At 47.8% G+C, this 16228-nt stretch overlaps 1 protein-coding gene across 1 annotated transcript; it reads right to left on the bottom strand.

Annotated features, from left to right (window-relative positions):
• Positions 1-766: 766 nt before the first annotated feature.
• On the bottom strand, positions 767-2288 carry LOC147985299 (uncharacterized). Its single transcript, XM_087541502.1, has 6 exons — positions 2121-2288; positions 1937-2041; positions 1669-1766; positions 1288-1603; positions 1085-1190; positions 767-1011 (listed from the first exon to the last, which is right to left on the bottom strand). Exons 1-6 carry the CDS (start codon positions 2286-2288, stop codon positions 767-769), a joined length of 1038 nt encoding a protein of 345 aa, XP_087397628.1.
• Between the last annotated feature and the right edge of the window lie 13940 nt (positions 2289-16228).

Here is a 16228-nt window from a genome sequence, read left to right as displayed (position 1 = left end):
ACATTAAATGCATGCACACCCAGGGAAAGGAACCCTTAACGGAACTATTCTCTCTGGAAGATGTTTCTTACGATATCAATGTAATATAACATAGCTAGCCGGATACAACTTGTCTGTTCAATCAACTATGACCTCTACGCCTAGTTTTCCAGGCATACCCCGGCCTATTCGGCCGCGACGGTATTCGGAAACACTCCTCACCTTCGGGTCCGGAGGTTGAAGCAAAAAGGTCTGCCATGACAAATGATATACAATTCATCTAGAGTTCTACATAATGAGGACAAATTCACTTGGACTCGAACACTTCCTCCTCTACACCTTCCAACAGCCAGTCTAACTTACAATCCTGTTGGGAATATTTGGCAGCCACCTCTACTTGGTCATATACTAAATTAACGGGAATTTGTTCCCCATTTGACCCTAACGGTCCAACCCGAGCCATGTGATTTGGAACCAGCTTGCTATATCGCGTTTGCACCATGGCCCAGGCCTCTCGCGCGCCCTCTCAGCAAGCCGATATCTTCCATGGTTGGATACGCCGCCGTGCTCCCTTGAACAGCTCTACAAGATCCTCCATACTTCCTGGAGGGGATGCGGAGGGCCATAAGGCCTTGGCAACGCTCCGCATAGCCAGTCGGGCATGTTCGTGCACTTGCGAAAGTCTTTGCAGGAGATCACTCGATGACCTGGGCACCTCCTCTTCAGGACGGCCTGTCAATATACCTGAAAATATGACTATATCAGTCCCATTTATCTCTGAACTACTTTAAAAATAGTCCGGACACATACTGAATATGCCGCCCCGCAGCTTCTTGCTCTCCTTCACGGAATCGGCTAGCTGGGCTCGAGCATCTTTCAATTCTGCACCCAATGTAGTGTTGGAATCCTGTAGCTTGTTTTTCTCATCCCTGACGTGGGTCAGCACACGCTCGCCTGCGGCGTGTTTCCTTTTCGCCTCTTTTTCTCCCTCTTGGACGATCCTCAACTTCTCTTCAAGTTGATCAGACGACCCTATTATGCGGTCAGCAGCAGAATTAGCATAGTTGGTATATAATTATTGTTCCTCGGTGGAGGGAAACAGTACCAGAAGACGAATTTTTGACGTTTTCCAGTTCGGCGGTAGTAGCATTTAGCTGCGCCCGGCACTGCTCCAGGTCCTGGGCTAGCAAGCAATTCTTCTCTGTGAGGACCTGGTCGTACAACGATCCTTAAATCAGTTGTGCCAACTGCTTTCAGTCTCGGGGGCTATAGGCATATGGTTATCCTTTTTTGACAAAGAAAACTTACCTGCACATCTGTCAGATATTGCTTCGTGGCTCTTCTAACCCCATCTCGAGCAGCTCGAATGTACGCATCGCCCGAGCTAAAGGCATTAAAAGCCTCCTCCGAAAACTTGGGGTCTCGCAAGACAGCCCTGCAGCGCCGATGGTTCATGTCACTCTCTACCTCCGAGTTGGTGATGGACATATTTTCTGAACCCTCGGCCGAAGGGCAGTCTGGCGTTGTTCCTGCACCAACCCCAGTCTTCCCGATTGGATCTAAATCCCGGTTCTTGGGAACACCACCGACCGGGTCCCCGGACACAGTTCGATGAACCTTCTTCCTGTAACCAAACAAACACATGAGTCACAGTCGGATGCGACTGCTGAAAAGCATGTTTATCCGTACCTCCTCGATGAAGGCCTGGCTGTGTCTTCACCCGCCTTCCTCTTCGAAGGCTTGCCCGGCGCGGGAGCCGATCTCTTTGAAATTGCTAAACGTCTCCCCTGTGAAGCACGATATAGTGCGGTGGGTGAGGCAGAATAAAAGCACTCTTTTAGAGAGGGTGTTTCTTAATTGTTTACACGTGAAGCAGGAAGAAGGCCAGGGTAGTCGGTGGTGATGGCACTTCTGTATCATCATAGCTTGTCTGGTAAAACACTCCCTCCACAAGCACCACGAATATATCCGGATCCTCTTCAAACCTAGGATCTAGCTCCCGGTTGTGGATCTCCGGCTGTGGGACAGGACTATGAAGTCCTTCGATGTCCTTCCGCCAGTGCTGTCATAACAAACAAACTTGAAATTTATCAAAAGTAATCCGGAAGTGGAATGAGTGGAATAAAGGGGTTGGGGCTTACCCAACTGGGAGGATCATACATAGAATACCCATCTTTGCACTTAATGCGGAGAAACTCCTCTTCCTCCCCTTTAAACAGCTCGGCCAATATTTTGGCCAGAGCGGCGGGGGTATCTGGACCCTTCCGGCCATAGCGGGAGGCGTCATCCTCTCCATTGTAGTGCCACATGGGCAACCCTCTGTATTGTAGCGGCTAAACCCCTCGCACTATGGAGATCTCCATTACCTCGATTATTGTGAGTCCGGACTGAGTGAGCATCTTTATCTTGCTCATAAGCTGGCGAACTTCCATGCTGTCATCCTCTTCAAGACTTCGGGGACGCCAACTGTGGCGTTTCTTCAGCGGAACTCTCGGTGTCAAAACCGGCGGATCTCGGGTAGGGGGTCCCGAACTGTGCGTCTAGGCCGGATGGTAACAGGAGGCAAGGGACACGAAGTTTTACCCAGGTTCGGGCCCTCTTGATGGAGGTAAAACCCTACGTCCTGCTTGATTAATATTGATGATATGGGTAGTACAAGAGTAGATCTACCACGAGATCGGAGAGGCTAAACCCTAGAAGCTAGCCTATGGTATGATTGTTGTTCTGTATGTTGTCCTACGGACTAAAACCCTCCGGTTTATATAGACACCGGAGAGGGTTAGGGTTACACAAAGTCGGTTACAATGGTAGGGGATCTACATATCCGTATCGCCAAGCTTGCCTTCCACGCCAAGGAAAGTCCCTTCCGGACACGGTACGAAGTCTTCAATCTTGTATCTTCATAGTCCAGGAGTACGGCTGAAGGTATAGTCTGGCCATCCGGACACCCCCTAATCCAGGACTCCCTCAGTAGCCCCTGAACCAGGCTTCAATGACGACAAGTCCAGTGCGCAGATTGTCTTCGGCATTGCAAGGCGGGTTCCTCCTCCTCATAGAAGATTTTGAACACAAAGATAGTGTCCGGCTCTGCAAAATAAGTTTCCACATATTGCCATAGAGAGAATAATATTTACACAAATCTAATCTGCTGACGTATTCCGTAGTGTGACGCACCACGGCCAAGCCTTTATTCGAATCGTTTTATTATCCCACCTCATCGTGTCATGCGAGGCGGTTTCCTTGGCACTCTCGTCGAAGCAGAGATCGTGTCCCCTTATTCCGGGATTCTCATCAATACGGGCGTGGGTAACCCAACCGCTTCTAGGACTCCTAGACTATAGGCAAGTCCAAACAGCCACGGAGAGGACGCTTGATATTCACCCTCTTTATAAAGGGACAAGGCTTTTACTTTTTTCCTTCCCGTTCTTAATCGAATCCTTCCCCCACCTCAAGCTCAAACACCCAAAGTTCAGGTCAGGTGCTCCGAACCTTCAATCATGTCCGGATCTAGCCTTCAAGGCCGATGGGTGCCTTCCTCCGTCACGGAAGAAGACATCAAAAAGTTGAGGGAGGCTAGATATCTGACCGCTGAGGTTTTGCACCGGCTGCCTGCCCAAGGGCAGGCCGTCCCCTCCCCTGAACCCAACGAGAACGTCGTGTTCATCTCCCACTTCCTCCGAGGTCTAGGCCTTGCTCTGGATCCTTTCGTCAGGGGTTTGATGTTTTATTACGGGCTAGATTTCCATGATCTAGCTCCGGACTCCTTTCTTCATATCACGATATTTATCGTCGTGTGTGAGGCCTTCCTCCGGGTTACCCCTCACTTTGGCCTATGGCTCAAGACCTTTGAAGTAAAGCCGAAGATGATCGAGGGGCAACATGCAGCGTGTGGAGGTGCCTCAATACGCAAGATGAAGGGAGCTCCATGGCCCAAAGGTTCCATTCCAGAGGTGTCTGAATTGTGGCAACAGGAGTGGTTCTACATCACGGCTCCTAGAAGTGCCAAGTGGGCGGCCGCCCCTGTTTTCCGCTCGGGCCCTCCACCACAGCTGATGTCATGGATCAGCAGAGGTCTGAGCTGGGGTCCAGCCAAGGACGTGCCTATACTGCAAAGCCGCATTTGAGATCTCTTCAATGGAGATTTTAGTTTGGTTGCGGTAATACAAGTTATGCTGGTTCGTCAAGTCCAGCCTTGCAAACGCCGGCCCCTTCGCTTGTGGGAGTTCAATCCCGAGGGACCGCGCGTCATTCAAAATTTCCTCGGCCTGACGCACGAGGAGATGTACAAGTCATTTTTTGGACCTCAGGTAGAGTCTCCGGAAAATCACCGAGGACGTGGGCCTGAGCAGTAACCGCGCCGCCGAACAGGTAGGGAATCTTCCGGCCGAACATACTATCTTTCATTTGTTACGAAGTTATTTCTGAGAGTTTGCTTTTTGACCAGGACTGGCTAACAAAGGCGAAGTTGATTCGGTGTTCGGCCCCCCTCCCTGAGGGTTTGGACAATCCGGTATTGGAAAAGATGCTCAAGGTCGCACCTTGCCCGGAGCCCTTGAAGGAAGATACTGGGGACAATAATACGGGCGGACGGGGGGCCCCAACGCTGCCCATTCTAACCGAGGGAGCGAGCGTCTCCATGAAGGAAGACGACCGGAGGAGGAAAAGAACTGCGCCCGGGGATTAGGAAGCCGAAGCTTCCAAACGGGAGAAGAAGTCTCCCACAAAGGGTCCTACCTTGGCGGGTGCCTTTGCCGCACAAAGTCCGCGGGGGGATCAGTTCTCCAGCGATTCGTAAGTGACCCGAAATACTTTAATAGTATAGGTATGCCATCTTTTTCTTCTGAGAAAATAACCACCACATATATCTTTGCAGTTCGGAACTTAGCCCCTCTCAAATGAGCTCGTCTTCGGGGGATCTTCTTCCAGAGATGATGGAGAGCGAAACGCCTCCTCCGGACTCCTCCGCTCCGGAAGCGGGCGACCCCGAAGTGTCGTCGGGGAGGGCCTCTCCGAGTCCAGTGAGGCCAGAAGATAATCCCATTGACCCCCGAAGCTCCCAGTGTCCGGCTCCCGAAGAGAGCGGACAAAAGAGTCTGGCACCGTCTGGTGTGCGATCGGATGTTCTGAGGGAGTTGGTGGGGCGAGCGGCCATCTCAGATGAACATCGTGTGCTGATGAATACGGTGATGGAGAGAATCTTGTCCGCCGAAAGCGGATTGCACGAAGCTTTTATGAGTCTACTGACAGGCTTTGAGGTACGTAAAATAACGTATGATAGTCCTGCACATGCTAGGTGTGCCCTGTGTAGATAGTAGCCCCTGAGACTCTGGTTGTCGTCGGAAACGACGACGAACAGAGGATCATATTCCCAGGTAATAACCATACTGCCTCTATGTGCAGGTGATGGAAGCTCCGGTGGCTAGCCGGACTAGCGAGTTTGCCCATTTAAAACGGCAGTTGGATGCGGCAGACGCCGACATCGAGCTTGTTAACAAAAGGCTTGACGAGGCACAGGGTAAGTGTCATTATCTGGTAAAGGCCACATGGTAAGAGCAGCATGATGCCAGCATCTTTAATATGTTGTGACTGCAGATGGAGTTGCCACTGTTGAAGCCTTGCGGGCAGAACTTGCCCGAGCCAAGGAACAAGTGAGGTTTGGTAATGCGGCTGCTTTGAAGGCGGCCGAAGAGTTGAAAGCCGAGAAGGCCGCGCATGGCGAGAGCCGAGATAAGATGGCCAAGATGGCCATAGAATTAAAAGCCGCCGCCGACCGTTGCCGGGTTCTTGAAAAGGAAAACCTAGCGAAGGCTACTGCGACGAGAAAAGACATCCGCTCTGCTATGAGGGCGAAGAAGGAGGAGCTGCGGGAAGCCGGGGATATTGTGGCTGGGAAATCCTTTATGTTGCGGAGGAAGTTCGGAGATCCACGGTATGCCTCTCTGGATCGGCTGTGGAGTTTGGAGGATGTGTATATGGATCTGGCGGCGAGCGCTGCCGATGCGGCCAAGTACTTCCAGGGTCAGACGGACCGTGAAGTGGACCAGCTGTTTTGGACACAATTCCATTCTCCCGAGTGTCTGCTTTCATTGACTGACCAATTAGCCGAATGGGCCGAACTGAATAGGTTGTCCGGACTCGCCATGAGGTCTGTTGTGGAACAGCAGTTCCTTGACGCGGTGTTGCGCATTAATGCGATGAAGAGGTCGGCATGCATAGAGGGCTCACGGATGGCCTTTGCCTGTGTTAAAGCATACTGGGCGGAGATGGATGCTACCACTGTTGGAGCGCGGGATTCGGCCATAGGCCGAATGGCTGCTGAGCACTACTTTGAAGAAGTTCTTGAGGGTGCTCATTTGATAGAGACCCAGTGCTCAAAAAATATTATGTTTGAGTGACATGTAATCTCATTGTAAGCGAAATGCTTTTATAAATTTTTATAAGGCTATTTTTATACTTTTGCCTGAAAGTAATATGATGCCTCCTGGGCGGCCGTTTATGTATACATGTGTATAACCTGAAAGATTGCAGCCGTCGGCTTCAACCCCCACGCATATAATCCGGAGGTTCTCGCAAAAAACACGCGTTCACACTTAACGCAACGTCTTGGTCCTATTAAGGAGGTGATAGCGGAGCGAGCGAGGCAACCGGACTATAATGCTTTAGCACTTTCACTTAGCCATAGGAGTTTGATAGTGGGGCTACTAGATAGCCCCTGGTGGCTCCGCACTCTCCCAATCCCGGGGTGCGTACATGCCTGGCCGGAAAATGGCCCTTCATTAAGGCGGAGGAATTCTAACATTCCAACAGGTCATCGAGTGGTTGACCAGTCTCACGCTATATCATGACAGTCAGTTTTCGGCTTTCTCTACTGAGGTGCTCGTCCGGATGAACCAGGGCACAATCGCAATAGTTCTTCTGGCGCTACCTTAGCCGGTAAAGCGGAACGTAAGGCACCAAAACACAGGAGCCGGCCAAACCCAACATTTGACCAGAGACAATGATTCAGAGTTGATGCATATAGGGCCAAACTCGCGACGCCGAACACTCCCCAAGGTATTCGGTCTTTGTGGTATAAACCGGGCCTAAATAATGGCCTTTGTAAGAAGCCCCTTGTGTCCAGGTACGTGCATTGTTCTGGCGTGGCCACATGCCAAGACGTCAGCATCCTTCTCAACGGTGGATATGTATCAACAAGAGATAGTAAAAAAGGTTTACGCAGGGTCTTAATCTAAAAAGAATCCTTGGAGCGGGTCCCTGCTGCATGTCTGCGCCTGTGTCTCAGTTGTGCCGTATCCTGGACGGGTGTAGCGCGATGATCGTCTGTAAAAGACAGGAATTTAGGTGAAAACGTTGTCGTGCGAAAAGATAGTTTTTAAAGAAACCATGTATAATTCAAGATGAGAAGAAATTGCCACTTGTCTGCGCGCGTTGAGCCCCTTGTATTGACAAATAGGGGTGTGACCATTTATTCGGTATAAATAGCGGCACCGGACTTGATTAGTTGTGTCTGAGGTCTTGACGACCTATTGGATGCTTTCGCTGGTCCGGGCGCCTTTAGTGTGCGGCTGCCAAGGCAGCCGCACTTTCTTCGGCACGCAGAGATCGCTTGATATTTCCTTTCACTGAAATGATGCCACGTGGACCGGGCATCTTGAGTGTGAGGGAGGCGTAGTGTGGTATTGCATTAAAGCGAGCGAAAGCTTCGCGTCCGAGCAGTGCTTGATAGCCACTTTGGAACGGAGCGATGTGGAAGGTTAAATGCTCGTGACGGAAGTTATCGGGGGAGCCGAATATAACTTGTAGTAGGAGGGAGCCCGTACAACGAGCCCCTAGGCCTGGCGTTACTCCTTTAAAGGTAGTATTGCTATGGCGAATTTTTGTTGGGTCTAACCCCATCCCGCGGATTGTATCCTGATATATTAGGTTTAGACTGCTGCCACCGTCCATCAAGACTCGTGTGAAGTGATATCTGCCAATTACTGGGTCTAATACTAGGGCAGCCCATCCTGTGTGTCGGATACTTGCTGAGTAATCGCGACGGTCGAAAGTGATCGGTTGAGACGACCAGTGGCAGGACTTCGCGGTGACAGGCACTTGGGTATATTTTCCTGGGAGTGCCGCGTTGTTTTTTCCCTTGATCACATGTAACACGTTTACTGTTTTGACTTCTGGTGGAAATTTCTTTTGTTCCCCAGTGTCTTGCTTGGGAGGCTCATCCTCGTCTTCACTTGGTGTATCCTCCCCCTTGTGTACGGCGTTGAGCTTGCCGGACTACTTGAAGACCCAACATTCTCTATGGGTATGATTAGCCGGTTTACCAGGGGTACTATGGATCTGACATACTTGGTCCAGAATTTTGTTGAGGCTGGACAGTTCATCCCTGGTGCCTTTAGAGGGCGGCTTTTGCTGACCTGGCCGAGAGTTTTTGAATCCGGCATTTACTGCCGTGCCCTTCGTGCTGTCTTCTTTATTCCGGCGTTTGTTATTGTTGTTGCACCGTGATTTCCCGTTTCCATCTCTAACTTCAGATGTACTGGGGTCACTGGTGCTGCATCTGGCTAGCCAGCTGTCCTCACCCGCGCAAAAGCGGGTCATGAGGCTTGTTAATGCGGCCATCGTTCTTGGCTTATTTTGGCCGAGGTGTCTAGCGAGCCATTCGTCACGGACGCTATGCTTAAAAGCTGCCAAGGCTTCGGCGTCCGGATAGTCGACAATCTTGTTCTTTTTAGTAAGAAACATGTTCCAAAGCTTTCGAGCTGACTCTCCAGGCTGTTGAGTTATATGACTCAACTCGTCCGCATCCAGAGGTCGGACATAAGTCCCTTGAAAATTTGCCCGAAAGACGTCTTCGAGCTCTTGCCAACTTCCAATGGAGCTTTCGGGGAGGCCTTTAAGCCAGTGACGAGCTGGCCCTTTGAGCTTGAGGGGTAAGTACTTGATGGCGTGGAGATCATCTTCTGGAGCCATATGGATATAAAGGATGTAGTCCTCAATCCAGACCCCAGGGTCTGTTGTTCTGTCGTATGTCTCTATGTTTACGGGTTTGAATCCCTCTGGAAGTTCATGGTCCAGCACCTCATCGGTGAAACATAAGGGGTGTGCCGCACCCCTGTAGCTGGGTGTACCGCGTTGTTTGGATGTTTCTTGTGTTGCATTGTATGCTGGGGCGCGCTTGCGTGGTCCATAGATGGATCTTGCTGCACTGTCCTTTGGGTGCGAGCCCTCGCATGGGTCGCGTGTTCTATTGTGAGTGGCATTGTATGCCGCTCTGTGTTGGTAGAGGGGTCGTTTATCCGGCCAGGTGGCTGCTTTGATATTTGGTTGTGGGGGATCTGAGGCCTCCTCATCGAATTCAGGTAGCAGCTTCCGCTTTGGGTAGCTCTTGGAGGGGCGATTGTCGCCGTACCTTGCTGTTGTGTTGAGTATTTTACTCCATCTGATTTGGAGTGTGTCTTGCGCAGCCTTGAGCCTTTGCTTCTGCTTTTTAAGACTCCTCGCGGTGGCAACAAGCCTTTTACGCTGCTGCTCCGGGTGCCTGTCCGGCGTTATATCGTCCGGACCATTATCCTTGATAGAATATGTTTGTTCGGTTTGATTATCCGGATTGCCACTGTCCGGCAGCGGTTCACCCTGCTCCAGCGCTGGGTCTGTGTGATCGTTATTTCTGTCGAGGTGGGACTAGGGGCGGCGCTTGCGTCGCCGCTTTGACTGCTTCTCGAGGGAACAAGCCTTCGGTGCGTCCTTCCGCTCCTCGTCGTCATCTTTTGCTGCGTCCACCATGTATACGTCATATGATGAGGTGGCTTTCCAGGGCCCAGTAGGCGTTGGTTCTTCATCGTCTCCTTCATCGGCGTCCATACCGTCGATGTCTTCAGAGTCAAAGTCAAGCATGTCGGTTAAATCGTCGACAGTGGCTACAAAGTGGGTGGGGGGTGGGCTTTGAATTTCTTCATCGTCCGTATCCCAACCTTGCTGACCGTAGTCCGGCCAGGGCTCTCCTGATAAAGAGAGAGACTTTAGTGTCTTCAGAATATCGCCGAAAGGTGAGTGCTGAAACATGTTTGCGGCAGTAAACTCCATGATCGGCGCCCAATCGGATTCGACCGGAAGGGGCGCGGAGGGTTCAGAGTCCGGAGAGGAGTCCGGCTCCTTGGAGTCATGAGTCTCGCGGAGTGCGGGGCTGGTGTTCGGCTCAATCGCCGTTGGGATCGCAGCCCCCGAGGCGGCGTCCAACCACTCATCCTCGATCGGCGCAGTTGGCTCCAAATTAAGGGTCGAAGCCGATGTGGGTGTGGCCTACAGGGCACTGTTCGGCGGCAGAGCTAGATCATGCTCATCGTGATAGTGCGGCGCGCTCGGCAGTGGCTCGAATCCGTCGAGGATCAAGTCCCCGCGGATGTCAGCCGTGTAGTTTAAACTTCCAAATCTGACCTGACGGCCAGGGGCATAGCTTTCGATCTGCTCCAGATGGCCAAGTGAATTGGCCCGCAGTGCAAAGCCGCCGAAGACGAAGATCTGTCCGGGGAGGAAGGTCTCACCCTGGACTGCATCGCTATTGATGATTGTAGGAGCCATCAAGCCTAACGACGACGACACAGAGGAACTCTCAATGAAAGCACCAATATCGGTGTCAAAACCGGCGGATCTCGGGTAGGGGGTCCCGAACTGTGCGTCTAGGCGGATGGTAACAGGAGGCAAGGGACACGAAGTTTTACCCAGGTTCGGGCCCTCTTGATGGAGGTAAAACCCTACGTCCTGCTTGATTAATATTGATGATATGGGTAGTACAAGAGTAGATCTACCACGAGATCGGAGAGGCTAAACCCTAGAAGCTAGCCTATGGTATGATTGTTGTTCTGTATGTTGTCCTACGGACTAAAACCCTCCGGTTTATATAGACACCGGAGAGGGTTAGGGTTACACAAAGTCGGTTACAATGGTAGGAGATCGACATATCCGTATCGCCAAGCTTGCCTTCCACGCCAAGGAAAGTCCCTTCCGGACACGGGGCGAAGTCTTCAATCTTGTATCTTCATAGTCCAGGAGTCTGGCTGAAGGTATAGTCCGGCCATCCGGACACCCCCTAATCCAGGACTCCCTCAGGAACGCTCACAAATTCAGGAAGACCCTTTCGAACTGGGTCAGGAAGCGCGACGTCCTCGATATAGAACCATTGGGAAGGCCATTCTTCGGGTGCCTTCCTTGGTGTGCCGGACAGATATCTGGTATCGGCGATACACCATACTTCGGCTCCGCTCACTTCAAATATTGACCCCTCATGATTACACGGGACAAGACAGAACAACTTCCTCCATAGCTCAAAATGAGCCTCGATACCCAGGAATAATTCGCATAAGGCGACCTAACCCACAATGTGCAGAATGGAGGCAGGGGTGAAGTTGTGCTGCTGGCGGCCATAGTATTCAGAAGCCCTCGGAGGAACGGATGAATGGGAAATCCAACGCCCCTTAGCAGGTAGGGGACAAAACATACTCACTTTCCCCCTGATGGATTGGGAAAGTCCTCTGCCTGAGTCTCACCGTTGAAGGAATCTAGCCCCGCTCGAATAGGAACTAGATCTGTAGGCGGAAGAAATCCCTGCATCTACAACTTCGTCAATTGATTGTGGGACACTGAACACCTCTCCCACTCTCCTTTATCTGGGCCGGAACGGGTGGAGGAGCTAGGGGCGCTAGCCATACTTGAATGGTTTCTCCTAAGCAGTTTCCGATTTCCTCTGCGTGGTGCCGAATGGATCTAGGATCCAAATCTCTTTAATAGGCGCTCCTCCTTGCATGGACGGGGTGTTATCTGTAAAAATACCCTGACCTTCCACCTTCGCTCGATACATGGAAGGCGAAGTTATTCAACACGCAGAAGCCGAGGGGAGCGACATTGAACCGATGGTCGAATGCATCACTTGGAAATCATTAAAGGAGGAACCCACCTTGCAATGTCGAAGACAATTTGTGTGACGAACACCTCGCTATTGAAGACTGGTTCGGGGGCTACTAAGGGAGTCCTAGACTAAGGGGTCCTCGAGCGTCCGTCCTGTTATCCATGGGCCGGACTGATGGGTTGTGAAGACATGAAGGCCGAAGACTGTACCTGTGTCCGGATTGGACTCTCCTTAGCGTGGAACGCAAGCTTGGCGACCGACTATGAAGATTCCTTCTTATGTAACTGACTCTATGTAACCCTAGATCCCCCTCGGTGTCTATATAAATCGGAGGGGTTAGTCCGTAAAGGATATACTCATTACCATAGTCATACAGGCTAGGGTTCTAGGGTTTATCCATTACGATCTCGTGGTAGATCAACTCTTGTAACACTCATATTCATCAAGATCAATCAAGCAGGACGTAGGGTATTACCTCCATAGAGAGGGCCCGAACCTAGGTAAACATCGTGTCCCCCGTCTCCTGTTACAATCGATCCTAGACGCACAGTTCGGGACCCCCTACCCGAGATCCGCCGGTTTTGACACCAACAATACCCATAGGATTTTTGTATGCCATTCTATAAGCCCATAATGCATCATCAAGTTTCTTGGACCAATTCTTTCTAGATCTATTAACAGTCTTTTGCAAAATTAATTTGAGCTCTTTGTTACTCAATTCTACTTGACCACTAGACTGTGGGTGATAAGGAGATGCAATTGTATGATTAACATCATACTTAGAAAGCATTTTACAAAAGGCACCATGAATAAAATGTGAACCACCATCAGTCATTAAATATCTAGGGACTCCAAACCTTGGAAAAACAACTTCTTTAAGCATCTTATAGAGGTGTTATGATCAGCACTACTAGTTGGAATAACTTCTACCCACTTAGTAACGTAATCAACAACAACTAAAATATGTGCATACCCATTAGAGGAAGGAAAAGGTCCCATATAATCAAAGCCCCAAACATCAAATGGTTCAATAACAAGTGAATAATTCATAGGCATTTATTGACGTCTACTAATATTACCAATTCTTTGACATTCATCACAAGACAAGACAAACTTATGGGCATCCTTGAAGAGAGTAGGCCAATAAAAACCAGATTGCAATACCGTATGTGCAGTTCTATCTCCAGCATGGTGTCCTCCATAAGCTTCGGAGTGACACTTGCGTAGGTTCTGTTCCTGTTCATGCTCAGGTATACAACGTCTAATAACACCATCTACTCCTTCTTTATAAAGGTGTGGGTCATCCCAGAAGTAATGTCTTAAGTCATAGAAAACCTTTTTCTTTTGCTGGTATGTGAAACTAGGTGGTATAAATTTAGCAACAATGTAATTGGCATAATCAGCATACCATGGAGTAGTGCGAGAAGCATTTATGACAGCTAATTGTTCATCAGGAAAGCTATTATCAATAGGTAGTGGGTCATCAAGAACATTCTCTGACCTAGACAAGTTGTCTGCAACAGGATTCTCAGCTCCCTTTCTATCAATAATATGCAAATCAAATTCTTGTAGTAGGAGAACCCATCTAATAAGTCTAGGTTTAGCATCTTTCTTTTCCATAAGATATTTAATAGCAGCATGATTAGTGTGAATAGTTACTTTAGAATCAACAATATAAGGTCTGAACTTATCACAGGAAAATACAACTGCTAAGAATTCTTTTTCAGTAGTAGCATAATTTCTCTGGGCATTGTCTAGAGTTTTACTAGCATATTGAATAACATTTAATTTTTTATCAACTCTTTGTCCTAGAACAGCACCTACAGCATAATTACTAGCATCACACATAATTTCAAAAGGTAAATTCCAATCAGGTGGCTGAACAATAGGTGCAAAAATCAAGGCTTTCTTAAGTATTTCAAATGCTTCTACACAATCATCATCAAAGACAAAAGGAATATCTTTTTGTAATAGATTAGTCAGAGGCCGGGAAATTTTTGAGAAGTCCTTAATGAACCTCCTATAAAAACCGGCATGACCAAGGAAACTTCTTATACCTTTGATGTCCTTGGGACACGGCATCTTTTCAATAGCATCAACTTTAGCTTTGTCAACTTCAATACCTCTTTCAGAAATTTTATGCCCCAAGACAATACCTTCATTAACCATAAAGTGTCACTTCTCCCAATTCAAGACAAGGTTAGTTTCTTCACATCTAGGCAAAACTCGATCAAGGTTGCTCAAGCAATCATCAAAAGAGGATCCATAAACAGAGAAATCATCCATGAAAACTTCACAAATCTTTTCACAAAAGTCAGAGAATATAGCCATCATGCATCTTCGAAAGGTAGCAGGTGCATTACATAAACCAAAAGGCATACGTCTATAAGCAAATGTACCGAAAGGGCAAGTAAAAGTAGTCTTTTCTTGGTCCTTAGCTGACACAGGTATTTGAGAGAAACCAGAGTAACCATCTAGAAAGAAAAAATGTGTATGTTTGGATAATCTTTCTAGCATTTGATCAATGAAAGGTAAAGGGTAATGATCTTTTTTAGTAGCTTTATTTAGTTCGCGGAAATCAATTACCATCCTATAACCTATAATAATTCTTTGTGGAATCAATTCATCTTTATCATTAGGAACGATAGTAATACCTCCCTTCTTGGGGACACAATGGACAGGACTTACCCACTGACTATCAGCAACGGGATAAATTATACCTGCCTCAAGGAGCTTTAATATTTCCTTTCTTACCACTTCTTTCATCTTAGGGTTTAGCCGTCGTTGGTGATCAATAACTGGTTTAGTGTCTTTCTCCAAATTTATCTTGTGTTGACATAGAGTGGGACTAATGCCCTTAAGATCATCAAGAGTATATCCAATAGCAGCACGGTGCTTCTTCAGAGTTTTTAATAATCTCTCTTATTCGTGCTCTGAAAGGTTAGCACTAACAATAACAGGATATATCTTCTTTTCATCAAGATAAGCATATCTAAGAGGATCCCCTAGGATTTCAACAGGCAAGCTGTGTTTCAGAATAGGTCCCTGTTTAAATAATACTTCATCTATTTCCCTTATTTCATTCATAAACATATCATTTTCATGGTCTAGCAAATATTGTTCTAAAGGATCAGTAGGAGGCACGACAATAGCAGCAAGACCAATAATTTCATATTTGCTAGGCAATTCTTTATCATGGGGTTGTCTACTAAATTTAGCAAAATTAAACTCATGAGACATATCCCCTAAACCAACAGAAACAATATCCTTGTTGCAGTCTATCTTAGCATTAACAGTATTCAAGAAGGGTCTACCAAATATAATGGGACAAAAGTCATCTTGTGGGGAACCAAGAACAAGAAAATCAGCAGGATATTTAACTTTCCCACACAAGACTTCAACATCTCTAACAATCCCAACTGGTGAAATAGTATCTGTATCGGCAAGCTTAATTGTAACATCTATCTCTTCTATTTCAGCAGGTGCAATATCGTGCATAATTTCTTTGTATAGGGAATGAGGTATTGCACTTGCACTAGCACCCATATCACATAAGCCATGATAACAATGATCTCCTATTTTAGCAGAAATAACAGGCATGCCTACAATAGGTCTATGTTTATTTTTAGCATCAGGTCTAGCAATTCTAGCAGCTTCATTGCAGAAGTAAATAACATGCCCATCAATATCATCGGCCAAGAGATCTTTAACCATAGAAATTTTAGGTTCAACTTTAATTTTCTCAGGGGGTTTAGGTGTCTTAATATTACTTTTGTTGACTACAGTTGAAGCTTTAGGATGATCCTTCATTCTAACAGGGAAAGGTGGCTTCTCAATATAAGCAGCAGGAACAACATGATCATTATAAGTGATAGTCTTTTCTTCAACTTTAATAGGTGCAACTACTTTTAATTCAATGGGAGGATTATATTTAAACCACTTCTCCTTAGGGAGATCAACATGAGTAGCAAAGGATTCACAGAAAGAAGCTACTATCTCAGAGTCAAGTCCATATTTAGTGCTAAATTCATGGAAAGCATCGGTATCCATAAAAGATTTAACAAAATCAAACTTAGGTGTTATACCTGACTCCTTACCTTCGTCGAGGTCAATCTTCAGAGTTGCATTTAATTATTCCCAATAAATCCCATTTGATTTCAATAGTCTTCATCATAAAAGATCCAGTACAAGAAGTATCGAGCATGGAGCGATTACTGAGAGAAAGCCGAGCATAATTTTTTTGAATAATCATTTCTCTTGAGAGCTCATGATTGGGGCATGAATATAACATTGACTTAAGCCTCCCCCAAGCTTGAGCGATGCTTTCTCCTTCGCGAGGCCAAAAATTAT

Source organism: Triticum urartu, chromosome 2A (genome assembly GCF_056163025.1).
Source record: "Triticum urartu cultivar PI428250 chromosome 2A, HENAU_Tu73, whole genome shotgun sequence".
NCBI classification, from domain to species: domain Eukaryota; kingdom Viridiplantae; phylum Streptophyta; class Magnoliopsida; order Poales; family Poaceae; genus Triticum; species Triticum urartu.
This window is presented reverse-complemented; position numbering and strand designations above follow the sequence as displayed.

What these genes read in the sequence shown, in the direction of transcription:
- LOC147985299 (XM_087541502.1), bottom strand. Translation starts at nt 2,288, where the DNA reads ATGTGGCACTACAATGGAGAGGATGACGCCTCCCGCTATGGCCGGAAG. An exon ending in TGTATGATCCTCCCAGTTGG is followed by an intron (nt 2,042 to 2,120) that starts GTAAGCCCCAAC and finishes TTGTTATGACAG; the next exon opens with CACTGGCGGAAGGACATCGA. An exon ending in CGTCAAAAATTCGTCTTCTG is followed by an intron (nt 1,012 to 1,084) that starts GTACTGTTTCCC and finishes ACCGCATAATAG; the next exon opens with GGTCGTCTGATCAACTTGAA.